Genomic DNA, 25,797 nt, shown 5'->3' on the forward strand with positions numbered 1-25,797 from the left:
TTACACCAAGACCTTTATTAACATCTAAGAATTACAGCAAAAATGTTCATCAGGCCACAATATTTCAGTAAAACACGAAGCTCACAAAAGCAGTGTTATTAAATGTGTATTTTGATTGTTGTATTGGGTACCAAATCTGCCAAATCCATCTTAAAGTTAACAAATTTAAGCAAAATGTCAGAAAAACGCAGAGCTATAAGCAGAGAGCTCGCCGTACTTAACTATACTCAATACTCAATGTCAGAATAAATTTAGCCTAATTTGTTTGAAAATTTATTTTGCTAAGATGCTTAGGAATATTCACTTAAATGTTTTAGTTTTTATAACACAATATGAAAGTTTTTTTAATTATAGAAGCTTAACCTTTGTCTAAGAACCAGGAGATTAAAAAATACGGGATGATTGAAATCTTGTTTTCATAACTATTGAATATAGAAAAGGCACATATACAAAAACAAAGGGAAAATGTTTTAGAATTCAGGCATTTTTAATTTTTAAAAAATATGCAACTTTATAGAGACAGATTTTACAAAAGTAAAATAAATAAATAAATGCAAAACTAATGGTTTCAAAATATTTAAAAAATGTTTACACATTTTAACAATGAGACAGCTTTTTCTTTAGTTACAGAAATTTTTTGAAACTTTTTATAATGTTTGGAATTTTAGTATCATTGATAGTTTAGTAGTTTTTCAAAAACAAGACTTAAAACGCCATCGTAAAATGTGAATCTATCAAAGATTTTTCAAAAAACATGCGCTTCTTTAAAATAGACTTGGCACATTTTGACATCCATTACTTAAATTTTTAGCAACAAAAAAAAAATAAAATTCCAGTTACATTGGTAACAGTTAAAAAAAAAAAGAAAAAGAAAGATGAAAAACAGTACACTAAGGAAGATTTTACAAGATCTATATAATTTGTTTAATCCCTAACAATGTTTCCGATTACGTTTAAATTCTTAGTAAAAAAGGAGTTAATAAAATTATTCACACCAAAAATCCATAATATTAAAAATAAAAAATACTTCACAACCCTTAATTTAATTGAAGTTTGAACTTAAGAATAATTTCTGATTAATATATGTGCTTCAATATATAGCATATTAAATTCACAACTTACACTTAAGCAAGGCTCCCAATAGTTTTTAAGCCAAAACAAAAAAGGATGAAAAGGAAACAAAACAGTTAAAAATGTGAAAAAGGGGATCAAATGCTTTCCTAATAATAATTTATTTTAATACAAAAGAAAAAAAAATTAAAATTTTGTAAATGCGAATTTTATTCCCACAAAATTAACTATTTACTATGCGAAAAATTGTAAATAAGTGAATAAAAGCAAAATTCGTTACGCTAAAAATTAACATTAAAAATTAGTAAATTTAAATTTTCTCTCCATAAAATAACTGAGTTCCAAAAAATTCTGTTACAGTGAATACTGTAAGAATTGTATGATTAAAACAAGAGTAAGTAATCTGTTCAAAATTAGGATTCTGAATGAGGAGGTTTTATTGCTACTAATTTAAATAGTTTGTATATGAACATTTAGTTAGATTAGTTAATTAATAACTAATTATATGCAGTTAAATTTCTGATGAAAATTTCAGAGTGAAGATACGCAGTGTATAACTGAACTCTCACGTGATAAATTACTGACCAACTTCACTGAGTTCAATTATTTCTAAATATTAATGGCATTTTTTAAAAAATTTTTGACCATGATCTGAAAATTGAGTGTGTCCTAATTGTTGTGTATTTTTAGGGTATGCAAAATTACAGTGAAAATATTGAATTTTTATTTTAAAACACAGTTGGCTAAATATTAAAAACACATACCAGAAAAAGAAGAGTATAACCCCATTTTTGCGGTGAACTTAAGTATTTCAAAATGGCAGAGGGAATATAATTTTGGAATTTATGCTTCTAAAAAAATACATTCTGTTATATCGTTTCGTCTAAAAAAAATGCTGAAAAAATTTAAGATCATAACCATAAAGTAAAAAATATGTATGAAACAAGCGATAGGCAAAAACAAACTAAAGTTATGTCAAAGGGTACCTATTCGAGAGCCCTGCATAAGAAAAAAGCTTTTAAAATTCAATTATACTAGGTTATAATATCATAAAGAAAAACAATACAATAGGTCTATTTAACTTTCTTATTAACTTTTCAGGAAATGAAAAAGATAATTGCAAGGAAAATCTTTTGAACAAATTAACGGATTTAAAAAAAAAAAATACAAAATTTTTATAATAAAACATAACAGAGCAAAGACATTAAAAAAAAAGAAAAATTAGTGTAAAGCATGTACTGAGTAAGATGATCAGACAATTTAGTTTTAGAATACTGAATAACCTTTTTTTCATGTGCGTTAAGCACTTTTACAAAATGTGATGAATTTTTTCAAGCAACAAGACATATGAATCCGAGTACACTTCTGAATTTTAAGGAGTTATAGTACTGTCCATCTTACATATAAAAAAAAAAGGTCTTAGAAAAAAACAAATTCAGTTTTTGATATAAGTTAAATTTTGTGGTAAAACTATCTCTTATAGTTGTGATATACTTTAATGTGTTCCAGGTATTGAATGACATTAAAAAAAAAACAATTTTCTATACTTCAAACTAAGTTTGGAAAGTCAAAATTATAATAAATATTAAATCAACACTATACAATTGTTCTGTTTTCATCAAACACAAAAACTACATTAAAACTTATGACTTTTTTCAGATAATAATATTTAAAAATCCCATTTTTCCATACACTTAGCATTAGCAATAAATCTAAAGATGGCCAGTGTCACATTCACTAAAGTTTGTTTAACAGATTTATTCCTCTTTTCGTTCTAAAAAAGAAAATCTTACCTTGTAACAATTTAAAAATTCTAACTGAAATTCTAAAACACAAATTGATCTTGATTGAAATGCTGATTGCAATAATTAGACTTATTGATTTTAAGATCATAACAAAACAAAAAAACAGATATTTAAATAGCGACTACTTCTAGAAAAGATGCAAGTTATTTCCGAAGATGCAAGTTTCTGGAAGGAGATTGAGTTACCGAAGGAGTTTATACCGAAATGAAACTACGCACAATGAAATAAGAATTGCATCGATATTGCAATTATTTCTCGGAGTTGTTACTCCAGAGGGAGATTGAATTAGCGAAGGAGATGTTACTCAGACGAATTGACGCATAATGAAAGAAAAATGCATGTAAATTGCGAATACTCCGAAGAGAAGTTACTCCCGCAAGAGTTGTAGTTACTCCCTAAGGAGAAGTGGTTATCAAAGAAATTGTCACAAAGACAAATCTATTTGAATCAATATTTGTTAAGACTTTGTCAGTGTTTGGTATTTTTGTCAGTAAAGAGGGTATTACTGACAAGGAGTTTCAAAATTTTCTCAAGCACATATATGTCATAGATGCCATTGAGAAGTAACCACTTTCTACATTTACATCAGTTATCCTTTAAAAATTATGTTTCTTTAAAAATACATCTATAATTATTTTTTATTTTATTTGGATTAATGAAAATTGATCCAACCCATACAATTATATTCCAAACAGAAAAATTAGGGTTAATGAAAATGGATCTAACCTAAATATTTTGCTAGCAATGGCCACTTATTTTATACATCCGGATATTGACAAACACAATCAGCAAATGTTGTGTTGTCTACTTTTAAATCCAGATATGGACAAACACAATCAGCAAATGTTGTGTTGTCTACTTTTAAATCTTGATATGGACAAACACAATCAGCAAATGTTGTGTTGTCTACATTTTTGTTTGAAGACTCTTCATTAATAAGAAAACATTCTTATGAGTCTTACAGTGGCTTTTTTTCTTTTCACAAGCAGTTAGGGTTAATGAAAACTGATCTATCCCATACAAAGAAATCTGGGATAACGAAAACAGATCAAACCCATATCTTTTTTGCTAGCAATAGCCGCCTATTTGTTTCATTAAATAAACTGGGATAAAGACAAACATGATCAATGAATCTGTTGTCAACCCTTTTCGTAAAAGACTCTTCATTAAGAAATTTATATGTAAATTCTTAGAAGTCTGATGACGGCTGTAGGATAACTGGAATTCCTCAGTACTTACCACTTTATCAGCAAATATTTTAAGCAAAATGCTAATGTTGTGGCTGTGCTATCATAGTGTTAATCATCGTTAAGACTGAAAGTGTTTGGACACAATTCTCTATCAACTCTGTCATTAACATATGCACAACACAATACCTTTTTTTTTAAAATGCTTTCCAAATAAAGCATCAACAAACAATATTATTACTGCAATTTACATCATTATCTATCACAAGAGTAAACAATTGCTATTTGTAACATCTCCCTATAATTGTCTCACAACATTACTCTGTAACAATGTTTTCCTTGAGAACGTTATCCGTGAAGCTGTTGCTGCCACTTTTATGTTGTTGTCACAAGTGTCTTGATTTAATGCAATCCACAAATTGTCTCATCACCTTACTCAGTTATAGATAATACTTAGCAATTAATAGTAAAACGTATCATTAACATCATTATTCATGTATCCTTATTCATGCATCATTAACATTATCAATAATAATAAGAGCAATGCATCATTAAGATTGTAATTAAGTTAGATACACATATCATCATAATGATAAATACTTGTAACATTGCCAAATAATTCCCTCATCACCGTTACTCAATACATTTAGCTTAAACTATGTTGCATATTTTTATTTTATTCATTTTTTCATTCGAAAGACATAATCGTTAACTTTCGTTAATAATCGTTATCTTTTCAATCTTTTTTTTTAAAAACTTTTATACATAATTTCCTTTTTTTCTTATTTGATAAGAGAATAGTGATCCATGGTTAAATATTTAAACCAAAAATCTATTTCCATTAGTTTCTGGGACTAAGTCTTAATGAGAAATGGATTTTTGGCTGCAAAACATTGTATATTTTAAATTCTACAGTCATTATGACTGTAGAAAATAAAATATCCGGGCAATACATAAATATCACCTCCCGTCGATTCAATCTTATAAACATCATATTGATCATTTTCAGCTCTATTTTCCAAGAGGAAAATAAGGCAGCCACTTAATTCATCAATGCAAACATTATTAGAAAGTAACTTCCCAAATAAATCCTTATTCTCAACAAATATACCAGGAATCGGAATTTCTGAAAGAAAAGAAATCAAAATATATACACAAATAATGCAACTAAAATTTTGACTCTATTTAAAGAAGCACATGAAAGTGAGCTGAAACAAAGTTACTTTGAAATATTGTAAAGAATATTAATTACTTTAATTATAAAGCGAGTCATTGAGAAAATACACTAACAGGGTGCAAGAATCAAGATTTTCAAGGCTGAACTAAGTAAAGAATACGTGCAGAGCCCCAATACACATCAAAAGTGTGGTTGAATTTAAATTTATCACTTAAAAATTAAAGTTAACAAAAAAAAATTTATTTTAACAATTCTTTATAGGAATGGCAAGTTTCTTTCACAGTTAAATAAAAAATTGAAAAAACTCTTTTAATAAATAAATATTTATTATAAGTACAATTATTAAACAGTTTAAGTAATAATTTAATTTCCAAGCTATTTAATACAAAATTTTTAAATACCAATTAAAAAGTAACAATTAGAAATTTTTTAAAAAAAGGGATTTATTATGAAATTAAGATAAATTGAGTTCGCTAATATTTTACATACACAAGTATAGAAAAACATTTCACAATTATATAAAAAAATTTAACAAGTGTGATGATCAAATTTTATTAATGCCACTTAAATAACTTATAATAACATAATATGCATAAACATACACTAAGATAAATTACATATTAAATTCATATTTACAAAAGACGTACTAATCTTCATAATCAAATATTGTTAAGTATGAATACTCAGACTTAACTTTTAGAAAATATATTTAAAAATTCTGCATAACACTAAAATAAATAATAAAGAAATAGTTTTTTTTTTTTATAAATGAAAAATGAGCGTGATAAACTTTTCACTATCTAACACTAGATTAAATTTATCCTGTTTAAAGTTGATTAGTTTCCAATGAAATCTCATATCTTTCTCAGCCTAATATTTCTATTCATTTTTTCTATATGGCCCAGAAATGTCCAGTGTCTTAATTTAATGCATTGAATGCTTTTAATCATTAATTAAATGGTCCAGTTCATTATTGCTTTTAATTCCTTACTATGAACTGTTGATTTGAATTGGCCAAAAAATTCCTATTTGAGTTTTTTTTTTAAACATTAATTAATTTTTATCTACTTTTTTTAAGTATCTACTTTAATTTTTATCTACTTTTTTTAAGTCTAAATTCAGGTTTAACCATAAGTTACTATAGCCCTCATAACTAAATGCTTGGTGCTTGGAAGATTAAAGCAAATTAACATAAATTTACAAAGTTTAATTTTCACTTAGATACCCTAATTCAATAAAAGAAACTACTTGAAATAATACTTCTTAAAATATTTATAAGGTAAGAAAAATACAAGTTGCTTATTTTATTGGATTCCTTAATGCTAGCAAAATCTAAAGAGAACCTCTGATAACTAACAGTTCAGATATTAAACCAAAAATATTCCAAGTTATCAATTTAAATTTATCATTTTATAATTAAGTCAAAAGTTTCAGCGTTGTATAATTTTTAATTTAGTACCATTACCTAAATGCCACTTCTTTTATTTAATAGTGAATTCAAGCATAATTTTATTAATACTGTATAAAGAATTAAGTAATATATGCACCTTAAAATTGCGTTAAATTTGACTTTTGTAAACGCTAACCGAATAGATTTTTGTGTTATTGTTCTGATTACTGACAATACTTTGAAAAGTTGAACACCTATGTTTAATAACAGACAATTTTTTTTATACATTGTGCCACTAGGCACTAATAGTCAAAGGCTCTATCTACAGCACTATAGAGTAAAAGACAAGATTCTAGTTATCTAGTTTACAGACTAAAATTAAACAATTCAGTATTCTAGTTTTGAAATTATCACAAACATTAAAACTAAATTTAAAAAAAGATTTTTAAAAAAGAATTAAATCTAATAAGTTTTATTTTTAAGCAGTCCTTTAACTCTGATTTGATGTAACAAATATTCATGAACATTGTGTACATTGAAGTTCAAAGAAAAAAAAAAGAATGGTTGAGTAAAAAATTTACCTGCATTTAATTCTCCTGGGAGTTTTATATCCTAGAACAGGAAAGAACATCAGTTAAGTTTTCAAACAAACACTCTAAGTTAAAGGTTTTACTTTGTATTCAAAATCACATTTCAATAAATTCATAATTATTATAGCAACACTTTGAAAACAGACATTAAAACATATAAACAGAAAATTTATAAAAAATAAATTAAAATTTAAAATAATGAATGAAATTCAGAAATGTTCTTTCTAAATGCCAAGTTTTGAGCTTCAGTCTTAGAATAAAATATGGCTCTCCCCATAACCTTTCATAAGCTCAAGTGAGTAAGTAGGCGTAAATTAAGTAAGTAAGCTTTCTAATAATTATTATTATCAAATGAAAGTGCAGGAAAAAGAAACATACAGCATCACATTAAGAAAGATTCAGAATGAGTTCAGAATATTATTTTAAATGAATAACAGATATTTTTAATGAATATTTTTTGTATATTATGGCATAGATTTTTTATTATCTAGATCAGGGGTTTCCAACTTAAATGTGGTCGGAGGCCGCAATTAAAAACACCAGCCAAATGGCGGGTCGCAGCTTTATCAAAATTTTATATGGGACTCTTTTATGTTTGAAGGAACATTAAATATTACTGTCAGATTTTTATCAAAGTTAAGCAAAATAACATGCATTACAGATATTGTTTGTTATGTATCATTTTGAATCTTCTTTTAATCAGAAGCTTAGTGACAAGATTTTTTTTTCTTTTGAATTTAATTCTGTGATAAATTAAAAAATTTTTTCGATTTATTAGAAATTATAGCAACAAAAAAAAAATTCTCGTGCACCTGAATTTTTTTTTTCTTTTCCGCTCATGCGATATTCAATTCAAGGAATTTAAATAAAGCCATGATACTCATTCCCTCTTTTATGCGTTTTAAAATTTATAACTGTAAATAATTTCGTCCAAAATGAATGGTTTCAAAAAGTTAAATGGGAGAACTGCTTCGGGAAAATTTCTGATATGCACATGCTAAATTTTATTCACAAAATACAAAAAAAAAATAAATAAATAAATAAATAAATATGACCAACATACATGATTATTTTTGTATTTGAATATTTTGCAAAACATGAGAAATAAAAAATTTTTGTACCGTTGGTATGTTAAATTTCAGAGAAACGAAGAAATTAGGTTTTCTTAAACAAAAGAAAAGTATTTTAAACCCATATAGATTTTTTACGAAAATTGACCTAAAAAAACGCAACTACAATATTTAATTTCGCGTGAAAATCCCATATTCAGGATTGCCACAGAAAAAAAACGAACAAAATAGTTGATTTTAGTAGCCTAAAGTATGAAAATAGTAGCCGAAAACTATGAAAATAGTTGCCTGAATAAAAACAAAAATTCATCAAAAATATGACTAAAATTTTGTTAATGACTTAATTGTCATATACCATGATCCATTTAGTCAAGTTGGTGGCAAATATGTTAATTTTAACTTTTATATAAACGTTAATGTTCTAGCATTAGTTTCCTTTTTATTAATAATTAATCTAGGAAATATGTATATATATATATAGTGAAAAGTGATTTGTCAATTCGAAATTCATGCATCATAATACATTTTTAATTTTTTTTTTAAAAATCATGCGTAATTTCGTAGCCACTGAAATAGAACCATCGAAAAGGCGATCGAGAAATTAAATAGACTTACAATGGAATCTGTGCAGATTGAACGAATTAAAAAGTGAAGACTCAAATTTGCAATTCAAAATTTTCAACATTTATTTTTAAGAAAAAAAAAGCTCAGTGTGTTCGGAAACTATTACGGGCTGTAGATTTTCAACCCAAGTCATGCTAAAAAAAAAAAAAAAACGCTACGGCAACAAAGGGAGTACAGAAGAGTCTCCCAATAGTCTCCTTTTCCTGTGAAAATAGTTGCTTTTTCAGCCTTTTCAGGCAAAAAAAGTACCATAGTCGCCTCATGCCTAAAATAGTTGCATTTTAGTCGCCACTGGCAACCCTGCATCTTCAGAGCAAAAGTTATATAAATGTTTCATATTTTTTATTGCGCATAATACAAAAGTCGACTTTTTAAAACGAAAAAAAACTTGAATTTTCATCAAAATGTCAAACATTTGGATGAAAAATCCGAGAGAGCTTATATTTTTCAAACTCTAATTTATACATTGAATACTTTTTATAAAACAATGCTTTATGACATACTGAAGGCTCCCAACAGATTGCAGAACCGGTTCCAGCAACATTCTGCTCCCACTTAAACTTATAAAGCGTCACCCCTATAGAAAAACAATAATTTAAATGACTAAGCTATATCAATTCAGACAAGTATGTAATTCACAAGGAAATCAAACACTTAATCAGAGTTAATAGTGTAACAGTTTATCTCAACAAAAGTGTCTACTTAGTGAATCTGTTACTTCGTTACATTTCAACTGAGTTACCTATTTGTTACAGTTATTTAATTCATACCTTCTAAAATAGAGCTCACTTATAGAAAGTCTGCTTAACAAGATTCTGGATTCAACAAAGAAAATTAAATGTATGTTTTGGTAGAATGTCATGAATGCATCAGAGTGTATTTTTTTTGCAAGAAATTTGTTCACTTTTTCTAGAATGTAACAAAGGAAATAAAATCTTAAGACTAATTTGAAAAATAACGAAAAACTTTTTTTTTTAAAAATTAAATAAATGAATAAAGTCAAGATCAAGTGATTGCCTAGCGACTTGGAAACTCAAATCATGGAGTCATAATAAAATCTTAAACATTTTAATGAAGGCATAAAATATACCGATGACAAATTTCATGTATTAAATGATATAAGCAAAAAATTAAAGGAAACAGAAGTTTATGATAACAATAATCTACAAGAGATAAGTATATTCTTTAGTTAAGGTGATTTGAAAATCATTCACTACCAGAAATAAGGCATGGAGTTTTTCAAAAAGATGGAATCACTGTTAACATATCTGATCGTTTTTATTTGAACAGCGAACTAATGAAGTCAGATTCGAGGATTGACCAGATTCAACAAGCATTTCCCTATTTTATGAAGTCATCATTCAATATGAGTCCTAAAAAAAGTCAACCCCAAGAAAGAACAAAAAACTAAGTCAAAGTTGAGATCTAGTACTTATAAACAAAAACAAACTCAATGTTATACATTGTATTAGCTGTAATGTAACACATCATGTTTACGCTATCAAATTTAAAGGAAGCGATTAAACACATTTAATAAAAAATCTTGTGCAGTAGAATCTGTTGATTTCATATTCTTAGAACCCAAAATAATTTAAAACACAGTTTGTCAAAAAAACTATATTTCAAGCTTTGATATGAAATAATACCCATCATTAAATGAGATTAGTGGGGTTACCTGTATAGATTTAGCGAAATTCAAGGGGGCCACTTTTTGAAGGACAATATTACAATTAGATCCAATCATACAGTATAATAGCAAAACAATTAGAGAAAATAACAAAGCAATTACCAAAATTTACAAGTGCAGTTCTTTAAATCACCTGACCAAGCTTTTCAAAATATTAAAATTCACTAAAATTTAATTTTAACTATAATTTTCTTAAACAAAATTAAAAAAAGAAAAAGCAAAATGTTTTAAAAACATAAAAGAGCATTACAAGTTAATGACAATTGTCAAAATTTCATGAAGTATAAAATGTTGAAATTTTTTAGAAAATATATATATATGTATAAGAAATTTGAAATGGAGTTACCCTTCTCATTGGAAGAGTAAAGAAAATTTTCAACACTTTCCCATTCTAAAGGATTAGGCAAATTTACATTCCAAAAACACTGATCAAATTCATCACTTATATTTTCATCAAGACTTCCATAACCTGATGATGCTACAGAACATGGAGAATTGTTTCTGTCATCTGCTATCTCAAAATTTTTTGTTCCGCTTTTATTATTTGGCTTTTTCCTCTTATCTAATACAAAAAGAAAGAAAAATAAGTAAAAAAGAAAAAGAAAAAAAGGTTAAATTCTAATCCAAAAGATCATTTATTAGTATAAGTTCACAACTATCAAACATATTTTTTAAAAAACATTCTTTTTACTTGTGATTATCTGATTTGATTAACCAGATCTGTTTATCAATATATTCTAAGTAAGCAAATTTTTTTAATGCTATCTTTACTTGATTATTGAAAACCAAATATGTATTTAATTCATTTTTCTTTGCATATCAACTCAGTTTGGGTACAAACAATGTCTATACACATTATTGAGTTCGGGTTAGACAAGGGGATCACATTTTTACTTGGTAGGAAGCAAAAAACGTAATCTGCTGTTGATGGGAAATTTGCCAAGTTTTATTTGGGAGTTTTGCTGCACACGTGTTTTATGTGATTCTATATACGATAGTTGTTGAATTTACATAGCAATAAGAGTTTTAAAAAAATGGGGTATTCCTTTACTGACGTTTGAAAAGTATCATTTTGTGTTGTCCCTTGTTTTAAGAACAATCATACAAAGACTAATATTTAACTTATTTCATTTGCCTGAGACAACTTGAGATAGTAAACTGATTTTAAATTAAATGCTTCTTATGCATAAAAAAAAATTCAAATTTCAACTTAAGACTTGTACATTATGTTTTGTTTTAGTTCCTTGTATTTATTAATAAAATAAAAAAATTTTGATTTTTTACATTTTTTTTCTTCTTCAAAATAGTTAGTAAGGGAAATGGTTAAAGTTTTCAAGATATACCTTATTTAATTCATTTTGGTTGAGGTAATTGAAGATCAATTTTAGATTGCAAGTTTACAAGCACACATGCTATAAAATCAATAAAAAAAAATACTTATAGAACATTGAAATAAGCACATTTGATAGTTGTTAGCATCTCAAGTTGGAAAATGGTTGCAAGCATAACAATATGAGAATATCAAATCTTTAAAAACAAATAAATAATAAAGTACCTTTCAAAAAATGCTGATTGCAAAAATATATTAGAGAATAATTTAATCTGAAAAAAATGAATAAAGAATCTAAAATACTACACACCCCATATCTTAAATTGTGACTAGAAGAGGGATATGTATTTTACATACTTTTAAGCCCCGTGAATCGCAGCGACATTGTCACAGAACGTTAGAGTTCTTATAGAAAGATTTTTCTTTTGAAAAGTAAAAAATTTTAGCTTTCTTTTCCACAGAAATATACAAGTAATATTTTAATCATACACTTAGATAATAACTTTTTGACACGCTTAATTTACAAAGATAGTATTGTAAATCAATGTAATGTTTCGATTGTATTTTAGGCAGTTATTGATATTGATTTTCACTTATTGATATTGATTTTCACGTGGTTTTTAAATATCTTGATACATTTCAAACAATATGGAAAATTCAAATTGTGCATTTGAGTATTTTCTTTTTAAGACAATGATTCCATCAAAATTATATTTTTTATTCGATATTACAATTACTTATTATGCATTTGAGTAACCCCCTTTTTTTTTATTGTGATGATTATTTTCAAAATGCGAAGAAGGAAATATTTCGTGCGTAAAACCCCTCCCCCAAAACAACATGCAAGAATATCACCCATAATATTAGAATAAAGAATTATTACATGCTCAACTAAAAAAATTATAGTTTTTTATTTTTTCAGAAATTCAGATCAGAATTTTTTCACATATTTAGAATTTTCTGTTCCATTCCATTCTCTTCATTCGGGAGAAGGGCCTCTCAACATGAAATTTCATAAATACACTAAGGCGAAGCGGTATGTTAAAGAATATTTATATTAGTTGGGCATGTGAAGTAGGTCACTCATGATTTAACCTCTAGCATAGATGATTTTTATCATATTGGCTGCTTAACTTTTAAAGCTTTATAGTATATCATTTAAAATATTTATTAACTATTTCTAAAGACATTTTCATTAAAACAACTAGTATAATAAATTTACATGCATGGGAGTTACACGCGAAAAATAAAATAAGAAACAACTAATAAGTAATTATAGACCTGTTATAAGCACAACAGGAAAAATAAAATCTTTCTTTTTTTATAAAAGCTGGGCAGTTGGGCCTCTATCAAGAAACCTTAATTGTAGAAAATATTAAAAAGAGTCACAATACAAAATATTAGTGCTATAGTACAAAAAAATATTTGAAGAAACTAACATATTAACTACATTTTTAATGCACGTTATATCTCTTACCTTTAATTTCATCATCAGTTGAAAATCTAAATATTTTTTCTTCTTGTTTTTTGAAGTAAATTGACTTTTTAAAAGACACCTGAAGAGAGTGTCTTACTTTAGAGTAATCATCGAAGTTCTTTAAATCTATATTGTTATCCTTACTGTTCCTAAAGTGCCAGTCCTGAAAATAGCATTAAAGAGATTATTAATAATTTAAAAATAAATATACATGTTATACTGCACTTCAAATCAGAGAATATACCAAATATAACATCAAGTTGTAAGATGTAACACTTGCCTGCTAAATTTTTGAAGGAAAAAAAAAAGATATTAATTTTTTACAAGCAACAATATTATCATTATTTTGGTTAATTTTAAATAAGTTAACCATAAATGGTAAATTTTTTTTACATCAAACTATTTTAAAAAAAGACGTAGTAAACCTTTTATTTCTATTTTCTTAAGCACCATTTTAATCAATGTTTTTCATTTCTCTTAAAAGAAAAGATATCAAGTGTAAGAAAAAATTTTGATATTGTATATAACTTTTTTTGTAGATTTTGAAGCGCTGAAAGTGTCATTTATGTTAATGTGCTTTTATGATGCACAAGAGAGGAAAAAAAAAAAAAGACTGCACTACCTATGATGTTCCAGTGGTGCAAAATGAAAGCACTTGCATCTTTCTCTTGTGAGATATTATGAACATACTTGCCATCAGCCAGAATTTTATTTACATTATTATATTTTTTTCTTTTTATCCAATTTTGGGTGGTGACCTTATTTAATTTATGAAACATAAATAGAAATGCAAAATAAGAAGGAGAATATTCTCTATGATTTTGCAAGTAAAGAATTAAAAACTGAAATTATTAGAGATTGAACATTACAGAACCCGTTATCCGGAAATCAGTAAACCGGAAAACCAAAAAACCGGAACGAAATTCGTAAAATTTTCGCGCCATTTTTTTTTTAAAAAAAATGTTTTTTTCCTCATAAGATTTTAGGATTACCTTACCATCATTTTGGAAATAATCATTAGCGTATTACTTTGTTTTTTAAAGATTATTTCCAAATATATATATTTTTTTTAGTTGGATTTAACAATTAAAAAACGGCTTTTTGTAGCGATTCAGAAAACCGGAAAAATCAGTTATACAGAATAGTGATGGTCCCGATCGTTCCGGATAATCGGTTCCCTACTGTACAAATCTGATACAACTGCCAATAAAATTAATAATGCAGTAGAATTTTGATTGCTTGTTTCTGATTGGACCATTCAATAGCAACGACAGATACAGGAACAGCAAATTTGGGTCATCATAAAATGTCAAATAAAGATTCGAAGTAATGGAATTTAATATTAATAAAATTATAATAAGTGTTAACAAATTTTATTTGAAATAATTATGTACTTATTGCAAAAATATAAATAAGTATTCAAAAATATTATGAAATTTTGGTTTAAACACGCTATACTTCTCAGAGCAAATATGAGACATCTTTACATTTCATTCAAGCTTCCGACATTAGTATGAGATATATGTTTTCATTTTCTGTACATTTGTGTGAATATGGAAAGTGCTTCTTTGTTTAGAAAGCTTTGAGGCTGTCCATAAATGTTGACACTGGTTGTGGTACATTTCACTACTTTGTGGTGAACACTTTGCATCTTCAGCATCTACAACTATTTCTTGAATTGAAAACTGCACAACATTTCATGAACTGGATGCATAAACATCAAGCATGATATTTTAGATATTTTCACCTAACTGTAAGAAATCGTCATTTTCTTCTTCATCATAAGCGTCAGGTATTGCCCTTTTTCATCTCAGAAAGAAATTTTCAATATTCTTTTTAAAAGTCGCAGAATTTTTGAATGATTCGCGAATCTGCAAGTTTTAGTATAAATCTAAATGTGATCTTGTAATATTAATAGATAATCATCTATTAACATTACAATAATAGCATTTTGGATGAGGCTGACAACCTTGACAATGTATACAGGAAACTGAAATATACAGGAACCTTAGATTGAGATTCAAGTGTATCACTGTAGAAATCGCTTTCTGCCATTCAACAACAATAGATATGAAAGGAAAAAAAATTATCAAGCATTTTGTTTGTATTTAAGCAGTTTCTCATAAGCAATATTTAGACATAATGACTAGATATGCTTCAAAAAGAAAAAAAAAATAGAAGTGATGAGGGTCATTCAGACATTTCCTTTCAGTTTGATAAATGTCACAAATGTTCTAACAAACGATTTATAAATGTCACAAATTTCTCAATACATATCATGCAATATGTAGATTTTTCCCCATAATCATTAATAAAAACGTTAACTATTTCAAAGAAAAATAAAGAATAAATAATGAAAAAATATAATAATTTTATTGCTAAACCTTAATTTAAATATTTTGATTTAAACATATAAGGTTGAAAATCAAGGAATTTAGTTCAAATTAATTATAATTAAGAAATTTAAAAAAAGTATTTTAAAAGACAATAATATACAGAGACAAATATTTTAACGCAAAATTTTCTATTTATGAAAGAAATCTATTGCCACCTTTTTTATATAAATGTTAAACTTTTCTCCGCTGTGATAAAATTAAACTTATGGGAACCTTATAAACGTAATTAAAAACATTTTTAAGAAAACTTTGCAAATAACATAAAAAGCAAAAATAATGACTTTTAAAATTACAGACAAAAAAAATTTACAACTAAATAATGATGACCAATGACCTTTAGGAAGAGAAATACATACACTTTCCTATTGCACCACTGGGACATCACAATAAACTGCAATCTTCTTCCCTCTGATTACTGCAGCTTTAAATGTTTAAATTTTTACCTTGAACAAAGAACAGGTATATAGTTAGCTGTTATATCTACATACCTTATACATTTTTAGTTGATTCAAGTCGGAGTATTTTGATACATGAGATAAATCAAGTTTAAAAATCATCTTTTCAGGATCAATCCATTCCAGATGTTGCAGATATTTTCCATCTCTCAGTGCCTCCATAATAAAAGATCTTAATTCAGACACTTTCTTACCCATCCTCTACCTTAAATAAAAAAATAGCTAAATTATATCGATATTTACGCTTAATATCTACCCATTATGTAACATTAGGTACTAACGCCACCGCAGCAGAAGTTGCACTAATGCGCCAATAAAGAGCAACCCTGTTGTTCGCACACAGTTATCTTTTGGATTCCTTGTTGTTTGCTGATTTTTGACGCCATTTTTTAGAGCGACAAAAATTCGTCTTAGGGATTTGCCAACATTCAGGATTGGGGGAACTATGCTAAACGATTCGGGAAATCTATGTTAAACTCTATATCGGGCCATTTTCCACCGATCCGATTGACTACTTTGATTTTAAATAAAGTGTTTTATTTTATGATTTGTTGCAAAAATTTTAGGTGTAGATTGGCGGCACATAAAAACCGTCAAATCTGTAGCTGTGGTGGCGTTAATACGCAAGTACCTAATATTGTTTAGATTGACAGCTAATCACATTGCAGAAGATAAAAAGCCATAACAGATGTCTCCTTCAGGAAGAAAAATTATTTGCAGAGCCTTGATCATCAGGCAAACAGTTATTTTTTCTTCTTGTTAATTCATATCAAAATCAACATGCTCACAAACAGTGGTGTAAATCTGGAGACTGAAATTTATCCGAAGTTTGACAGGTAGCCTAGTTTGTATTTGTTGCAAGATAGCACTTCAAAGTAATTCTAATGTTCAGTCTGGGTCTAATGGTGTGAAACTTGAATGAGAAGGGATGTCAGTATGAACTATGGCATTCATCAATCAGATTGCTTATAGGTACTTAGCTGTGTCTGAGAGTGTTCATTAGAGTATTTGCAAATAGGTTTTAGTATGTCCTTAAGTATGTCCACAAAAATATTGTTCTGATTCACATAATTTTGAACGTTAATAGAGCTGTTACCTTGCATTTTACTATCATTGTCAGAAAGATTATCTATTTCTCAGATGAAGTATCAGCATTATACGAAAAAAAGATTATATAAATATATATTAATACCTTAAAATAGCTCTTACCAAATCATTATAATAAATTAGTTGATTTTTTTTTTCTGTACATGAATATATCTAAAAACTCCTTATATTTTTTCCCCTGTGGAATACATAATTGTTTTTACTTATTAACTAACACTAACTAAAAATTAGCATGACTTCAGAAGAACAAATATTAGGATTTGGGGAAGAATTTTAAATATCAGTTAATGAAAGGTTTAGAAAAACTTTAAAATGTATCATATGAAGAAATTTAAAAGTTTTGGAAAATACTTGTTTAGCAAAAAAATAAAAAAAATTATTTTAATAGACTTTAGGATGTGAAAAAAAATATATATATATAATATTACTATGCAAAACATCTTACCTATTTCTGTCTAAAACTTGATTATAAAATATTGCAAGGTGTTCTGTGCCCCATACTATAAAACAACCAAGTCAAGCAACCAAACTTCAAATATCAAATGAAAAAATTTTTTATCTAATTACACAGGACTTTTTCCTTTTTTTTTTTACTCCAGCTATTTCTTCTTACTTTAGACTTAAACTTATGCTGAAGGCAACTTATACGTGGGCCACGATTTCTGCATTTATAATTGTTCCGTTTTACAACTACATTTCATTGTTGTACTGCTTTTTAGTGTTTTGTTTAAATCACATGTGTCTTTTACAACTTAGTTTCGAAAAGTTATCCATGGCGGATCCTGCTCCTAAATAGTTGCTTCAAAAATATCACAGAAGGTGACAAACTCGACTGTTAAAATTCTTAGCCGCCACTAAGAAAAACACTTAATAAATACTTTTCAATTTATTGGATTATCTATTAATTTATTTTTAATTTATTGAACCTTGGTGATAACAATTGGCGCGACCAGAATACATTAAGGTTACATCTTAAATCTAATTGTAATAGCAAAGTTTGGTTGCACTCGACTCGGTAATTCAAAGTAGAGCGATTTAAACATCTCACGGTACTTTATGATCATTCTCTATATTTACTGCAGATATCTCGGATCTGCACGAAATTGACCCTGTAAGAAAGAAGATTTTTGTAAGCGAATACATATTTTTATACGGGCAATAATAAACACGACAGCCCATGTTGTGGTGGTTTGCATGTACAATGAAAACTGCAACATTTTTAATTTGTTTAGTAGAAAATTTTTGAAAAAAAAAAAGAACTTGATTTTTCTAATGCAATCTATTACATATTTTTGATTAAAAAAATAACCAAAATTTAAAATTATTAAACAAACATTAAAAAATATTGATTTTCTTATTTAAAAATTTAATTGATGAGCATAGTGAACTGGTGAGCATAGTGAATTGATGAGCATAATGAATTGATGAGAAAAGTGAATTGATGAGCATAGGGGTGTCAACTCTTTAGTCAATTTGAGATTTATAAACGAAACTTCACGTTTACCAAACAAAATATACATATACATAGTCAAAACATGTTGAATTATACTAAATATAGCTAAAGGGTTAGCTTTAAAATTAATGATGTAGGTAAATAACTGACGCACCAAATAAAAATATTTTCCTAATGAAAAAAATTAAATTGCAATTAATTTCATTGAAGCAGAAAACTTGAGACAATACAATATTTTTTTGAAAATTTACAATTCATTGGCGGTTTATTTTTAATTTTTAAGGCAGGTTATTTTATTAACTATGTTAAATGATAGTCGATTGACATAAAAACTGAATTTATTGGGGAATTGCAAAATCATATTTAATTTCTTCCAATTATTTTTTTCCAAACCCTCCAAAAAGATTGTGCACTCCTAGCTTAACATAGTTTTTCAGAGCTCTTTTGCCAAATAAAATAAAATAAAATAAAACTTGAAGCAAAGCTATAATTTCAAACTGCATATACCATCTTGCCATGAAGAATTATCAGTGTTTTAGAATGAAAAAATAACTTAAATATTTTGAAAGTTTTTAAAAATTGCAAATTTGGCAACATTTTTTCCCTTATCAAAACCACTGCCTTATTCTCAGTTTTTGCTAATTTTTTATAATATGGCATTAGAGTAAGTTTTTAAATATTAACAATTTAGACCACAAATGATTTTCATTTTCACAAAACTGTGGCTTTTCTTCACCACTTTTAGAATAAGCATACAGAGCACTGGCCATAGATAGGCTAAACTTGTCTTAACTGTCATGAGTAACTGTTGCAAACTTACAAAGGTTATGAAAATTGCAAATTATTTGCAAAAAAGCATTTCATATAACAATGGAGGATTTCTTATGAAAAAAAAAAAATATTAGGACTTGAGAGAAAAAAAATTATATGAGGGGAGGAGAATGTCTGGCATAGTATAAAATTATATGTCGCTAAATGTATTGTTTTACAACAATTATAGCTAATATAAATATAATAAAATAAAAAATTCCAACAAGGTATATGGGTCTTCACATAGTAGCAATTTTGTTCTTGAGAAGTCAAAAGAAAATTAAGCAGTAATTACAAATACCCAATCAAAAAAGCACCTTTAACGGCTTTTAAAAATTGAAAATTAAAAACTTATAAAAATGAAACATGCCCAGAAAACAAATAAAAAATATAACTGAATAATAATAATAAATAAATAAATTTTAATCTTGTACAGATAATATTAAAATGAAAATTTCAGTTTTCCTCATAATGTCCCCAAAGCTTTAATCATTAATATATAATATAAAACTTACTTCGTGATAAACCAGTTTTATAATTTTGTAAAAATGATTTTATTGACAAATCTAGTTTTATGATATTAATTTATGCATAAAAATTCACAACAACCTTCAAAATATTTTTGTTAAAATTTTGAAAATTTTAAGGTTTTAAAATTTTGCTAATTTTTCTACTTTTTTTATTTCTATCTTTTAATTTAATTGAGTGATTTTCAAATAGTGATGTAACGAATAGCCGGATATTCGGCTAAATTTTAGGCCGAATACCGAATATTCGGTGGCCGAATACTTACTTTTAATTTTCAAATTTTAAATTAAAAATGAAATAAATATTAACAAAATTGCTTTTTTAATCTTTGTATATTTAAAAAAATTTTAACAACTTGATTTATTTTTTGTAATAATTTAAATATCTTGATGCCAATAACAAGGCAATATGGCTTTTATAAATCTAAATAATTANTTATGTCTCTAAGAATAGGTCAAATACCGAATAGTGGCCGAATATTCGTTACATCCCTATTTTTAAATTATTTGCTACTGTTATTAAATAAGCTGATTTCTTAGACCTTTGAAATCATAACTATAGAGAATTGTAACAAAATCTTTCGGATCATCCTCAGGAATAATTCCCAGTCGTCAATAGCCCATTGTGCAGCTCTAGTGTGAAGTAAATAAAATACCTACCTACCTATAACTAAATTAGTTTAGAGTCATGAGATAAAAAAAGTCCTTCCATAATTTTTTTTTTAAATATTATTTTTGTCTTGCCAACAGCTGTTAGACACACATTATTCATTTAAAAACAAGAACTAAAAAAAATCGTTAAGAAAAACATTCATAAAACAGTAAAATTAAAACGATACTCATAATTGGTTCTTCATCTGTTTTGTCATCAGCGTAATTTTTCATTTACACTTTAAATAACTGGAAACCGAAGTAGGATTTATCTTGTCTTTGACCTTTCAACGTGTTCAAAACCAATTTTTAGATGAAAGTGGGCCTTTTTGCTCAGGAACAGAGTTTTGATTTTTCTCACTCAAGTTGATCAAGTACGTAGCTTTGATACAAGTTATATACACACTTTAAAGTCAAAAAATTAAAAAAAAAAAAAAAAAAAAAACATGCTGAATACCAAAATACACTCTCCACATTGCTAGTTTTAAAAATCAAATTTTTCCCATAGTAGAATGCGGTAATTAATAAGTGCAGATTATTTAAGTTACACAAAAGGTACTTTCGATGAAAAAACAGACATTCCTTTTATTAGTGACCCACAATCTGTAAAGTATGATTTTAATGGGGGGATATTTCCCTATTGTGATCTGGAGCGCCAACTACAATCGCCAAGACGCCAAATAAATTATTTTAGACTTGAAATTTAAAAAAAAAAAAAACATTTAGATGTTTGCTTGGGATGGTTAATAGTTATTACCTTTCAAGTTGGTACTTTTCTAAGATGCTCTTTTTTTTTTAGTTTCTCGCGTGGTGCTGCCAAGACTTTGCGATCATTCTGCCATAGATCAAGATATGGAATTTTCCCCCATAATAGTTTATGCAGAAAAGCTATCTTAAATTTGAGCTCCTAACTGTAAATTTCACCTTTTGCAAATTTTGGCATATTCCCAGAACTTAATCTGAAATTTTTTATATGCAATGACCTTTCGATAAAACTTATATCAAAAGGTTATTTGAGGTTATAAGTTATTTTTATAACAATTTTTAATTATTTAATTTATTTATAGTCTTTAAAATTTGTAGAGATCTGCTTGAGTAATTCTTATAAAACAAAAATTATTAAAAAAATATACTCTACCTATATCTATTCGACCTTTTACATTCAAATTTCGTGTTCTAAATTTCTTTTTTCTAAAATTATTTTTCTTTAAAAATTGTAATGCAATACAACTGAATACAATAGAATTTTTGACCATTAGTAAATGAATAAAAAATTATTAAAAATAAATTTGAGCAAGCTCAATCTTCAGATAAACAAAATTTATAATTGTAGGCTTTCAGATAAAAATCTTTCCAAACTGATAATTAAAATCTTTCGGTTCACGAAAAAATCTTACGGTAGCATACATAGACTTAGATGCGCCCCCTAAAAAAATTATAAATTCATCCTCTCATAGACTTAACACAAATTTTATAAATTATAATATGAGATAACAAAACTATGAAGAAACATTCGGGATTGTCAAGAGGTCAAAAGTGTTAGGTTTTTTAAACCTTGGAAATTCGTAGTGATAACTACATAAAAAAAGCGAGCAAAAGCCTATATTGATTTAGATTTGGTGAGTTCAAAAACATAAATGCGCAAATTCGAAATTTCAGATTTTATTTTTTTGCAAAAGAAATATATTACTTTTTTTGTGTTTCAGGTTCAGATGCAGGTTGTGCATCCCTATATGTAGTGGATCACGCACACTTGAACACCATTGTCTTATTAGATATAGCAAAATAAACGAAAATTAACAATCAGGAGTCTTAACTTTTAACTGTTCTAATTTAACTATTAGGAAAATTTTGCTTCAGATAGTGACAGCTCCTTTATTTGAAGGACCATAATTTCCAAATTCTTCGAAAAAATAAAAGGAAGGTTATTTAGAAAACTTGAGTTTTTTGTTCAATTTTATAGCATCATTAGCATATTTATTTTATTTTATTTAAAAATGTTTTAGGCATGGGGTGATTGACTTCACACAAGTGCATTTTGTATAAATGTTGAATTAAAAATTGAAAATAAATTCTTTAAAAACGACTATGGTTTAAGGTGTTGTTAAAGAAAAAAGTAAAAAATAAGCACATTAATAGAATCTGGAAAAAAATAAAAAAAATTATCTGAGAAGATGAAAGCAACTTAAATTTTAGATTTCAGAGGAAAAATTTAACTAAATACATTGTCCAAATACAATTGATGCAATCACAGTGCATAACGATTGTAAACAATAACCTGTTTTGCATCAAAAAACAATTTTCCGTAAATAAAAGTTCACATTCGGGTGCAGCTCTTACTTTGGTGATTTTTTATATTCTTACAGAAAACAGATAAAATGACTTAAAAGTGAGATCTTCTAATAATAAGTAATCTAGACAAAATAGGAAGATTTTATATACCGTATAATCTCCCAAGTATGGTGCCCATTCAAGAGGATATCTCAATTCTACACTCTAATTCATTCTTTTTCTGGGTCAACTATATATTGTTTAGATTATTTCATTTATTATTTTAATGTGCAGATTAAATCTTATATGAACGAAAAACGGGGAATTCCCTGCCGTTTCAATGCAAAAAAATTAATCATAATTAAATAACCAGATTTTAATACCCAATACATAAATTACAAACTTAAAATGTGCCTTTTTTATTAATTACTTTGGGTTGTTAGTTATTTTACCTGAGAGATTAGATCTTATATATTTTTTTGCAGATAAGTTAACTTGCAAGCATAATCAAATAACATTGAAATCACAGCAATTGCAAAAAAATACGTTTGATTACAATATAAAAACAGGATTTGAAGAAAATTATTAATAATTTAATAACTAATTATTTTGTCTTACCGCTCTCCGTTGTTCTTACGTTTCGAAGAGCATCCAGCATTCTTCTGATGAGATTTGTTTTGTTTAGGATCCCGGTGTCAAACTAAAAGGGTTGCAAGAAAATAAACGTAAGAAACTAAAAGCTTGTTTGCACCCTAAACTCAACTTTTCAGTTGAGTTTAGGGTAAAAGTAAATACTTTACGAACTACGTTTTAGAAATACTTTTTCTACTGATTCAATTTTAAAACTACCTAGATATTTACTCTAGGTTTATTATAAATTATTTCATGTGACGTTATTTTTCTAGAAAGACGTGGAAAGCTCTGGAGCATTTTGAAAAGAAAGAAAAAAAATAATAATAATACAATCGTGTTACGCAATAGAAAACTCGCCAAGCTTAAACTTCTGTTTTCATTACTCTAAATAGAAAAAGGTTAAGAGTATCTAGTAAAAGTAAAGACGTGTGAAAAGTATTGACAAATTAAAATAGCTGTGAAACTGGAGGCAAACTTATAAAAATTTTAAGAAAAAATGTTCCATGTTTTTAATCATCTTCGTCTTTCAACTCACCTGAAAGTCGCCAAATGTGGCACTACTATACTTCAAATTAGTTTTACTTTCGAATTATTACGTCACATTTTTATGTCTCTAAAGATAATGATTACTTTCTCTCTCAATGAATAAAGTTATCAATGACTGTGATCATTTATTCTGTATTGCTAGTTCTATTTTCATAATCTTCTTTTATTTTTAATTGCTTTGGTAAAACAAAAATTTCCTATTTTTCACTGTTTCATCTTTATTAATTTTACATTCAGTTATAAATATTTTTTTCTTACTACAATTATTTCAAAATAACTTTTAGATATAATTTACGCGGAAAGTAAAAAAAAAAAATAAACATTAATGGGGAAAATGTGATTTTTTTTATTTTTGGAGATAAATATTATTTCAAATAATACCAACTTATGTGTTCTGTTACACTTCAAGTGGTGTAGTTAAATCTAAAAACCAATAAAATAAGTTTACCAAGCTCACGCGTTTATACCATTCATGAATGATTTCAACCTCCAAAAAATATTAATTTCGGCATGCACTTGATTATCATTATCATTAAAGGACAAGGACGTAAGTAAAGGGAGGGGTTAAGGGGGTTCAAATACCCCCCCCCCACTGTAAATAGCAATTTTTAATATTTTCGCAAATTACTAATTTAAAAAAAATATATATATATTATTTTCAAAAAAAATTTCTGCTTCATTTAGTTTTTATTAAAAAAAAGTTTAAAGTAAAAAAAGGCGATCTTAAAATTCTCAAGTTTTGTTCAATCTTACTGGCCTGGCTGCCTTCAGAACTTATAGTATATTTTTTAAAAATTCAATTTAGTTGAATATTTTTTTTTTTTTCATACATTATCACATTTACCTTTCATTAACATTTTATTCAATTTTTATTAATAATTTCCACACCTACATTTGACTGGTGACACTTAAGATGTGAAAGTGATCAATCTATTTCTTTTAAATGGAGTTTTTTAATCATTTTAAAAACACCCTCGAAGAATTTTATTAATTTGAAGGTTAACTTATTAAGTGGTGCATGTAAAGGTTAAAATTTGATCGGATTTCAAATGCCTATTTATTTCTTAAATTTTGCAAAAGCAGTAACTTTAAACATATGATTAAGAAAATGAAACAAATTTGTTTCGATCGATATAAACATACAACAATTTAACAAAGTTGCAGATTGACAACTGAAAATCTGCTCCGAGTTAAATACTTTTACATAAAATGTATGAAACATTTTAAGCCTTTAAATTTGAACTTGAATGTTGGATTTTGATTTGAAGATTGATTGTAAGGAAAGATTTAATTGGTCGCAAGCGATTATTTTTTTCCCCTTCATATTTCTAATAAGATAGTCATATTAAGAAAAATAGAGGAAAGGAAGAAAAAAAACAGAGATAAAAGAAATTGAAAAACATTGTTCGAAATAAACACCTTTTATAAAACATCGATTTTTAATTTATATTAAAAACTTATAACTTAAACACAAAAAAAAATTTTTTTTAATTGAATTTTTTAAATTTTAAAACAATTATTCATTAGTATTACTCTTTCA

General features: G+C 26.9%; 1 protein-coding gene across 2 annotated transcripts; it reads right to left on the reverse strand.

The window, feature by feature from the left end:
* On the reverse strand, nt 1–23,896 carry LOC107436236 (uncharacterized). Of its 2 annotated transcripts, XM_043051051.2 has the most exons (8): nt 23,697–23,896; nt 17,812–18,475; nt 16,293–16,464; nt 13,409–13,571; nt 10,948–11,163; nt 9,418–9,491; nt 7,212–7,242; nt 1–5,189 (listed from the first exon to the last, which is right to left on the reverse strand). In XM_043051051.2, exons 3-8 carry the CDS (start codon nt 16,455–16,457, stop codon nt 4,966–4,968), a joined length of 873 nt encoding a protein of 290 aa, XP_042906985.1. In that variant the 5' UTR covers nt 16,458–16,464; nt 17,812–18,475; nt 23,697–23,896; the 3' UTR covers nt 1–4,965. The 2 variants fall into 2 exon arrangements, with proteins under 2 accessions (XP_042906985.1, XP_042906984.1); XM_043051050.2 differs by lacking the exon at nt 17,812–18,475 and having other exon boundaries at nt 23,697–23,895.
* Nucleotides 23,897–25,797: the final 1,901 nt, after the last annotated feature.

The sequence above is a fragment of the Parasteatoda tepidariorum genome, chromosome 1, assembly GCF_043381705.1.
Source record: "Parasteatoda tepidariorum isolate YZ-2023 chromosome 1, CAS_Ptep_4.0, whole genome shotgun sequence".
NCBI classification, from domain to species: domain Eukaryota; kingdom Metazoa; phylum Arthropoda; class Arachnida; order Araneae; family Theridiidae; genus Parasteatoda; species Parasteatoda tepidariorum.

Bases quoted from the DNA above. Each gene is read 5' to 3' on its own strand.
- LOC107436236 (XM_043051051.2), bottom strand. From the start codon at position 16,457: ATGGGTAAGAAAGTGTCTGAATTAAGATCTTTTATTATGGAGGCACTG. The intron at 9,492-10,947 runs GTAACTCCATTT...GTTTTTCTATAG, and splicing joins TTACTCTTCCAATGAGAAGG to GGGTGACGCTTTATAAGTTT. The intron at 5,190-7,211 runs GTAAATTTTTTA...CTTTTCTTTCAG, and splicing joins CCCAGGAGAATTAAATGCAG to AAATTCCGATTCCTGGTATA.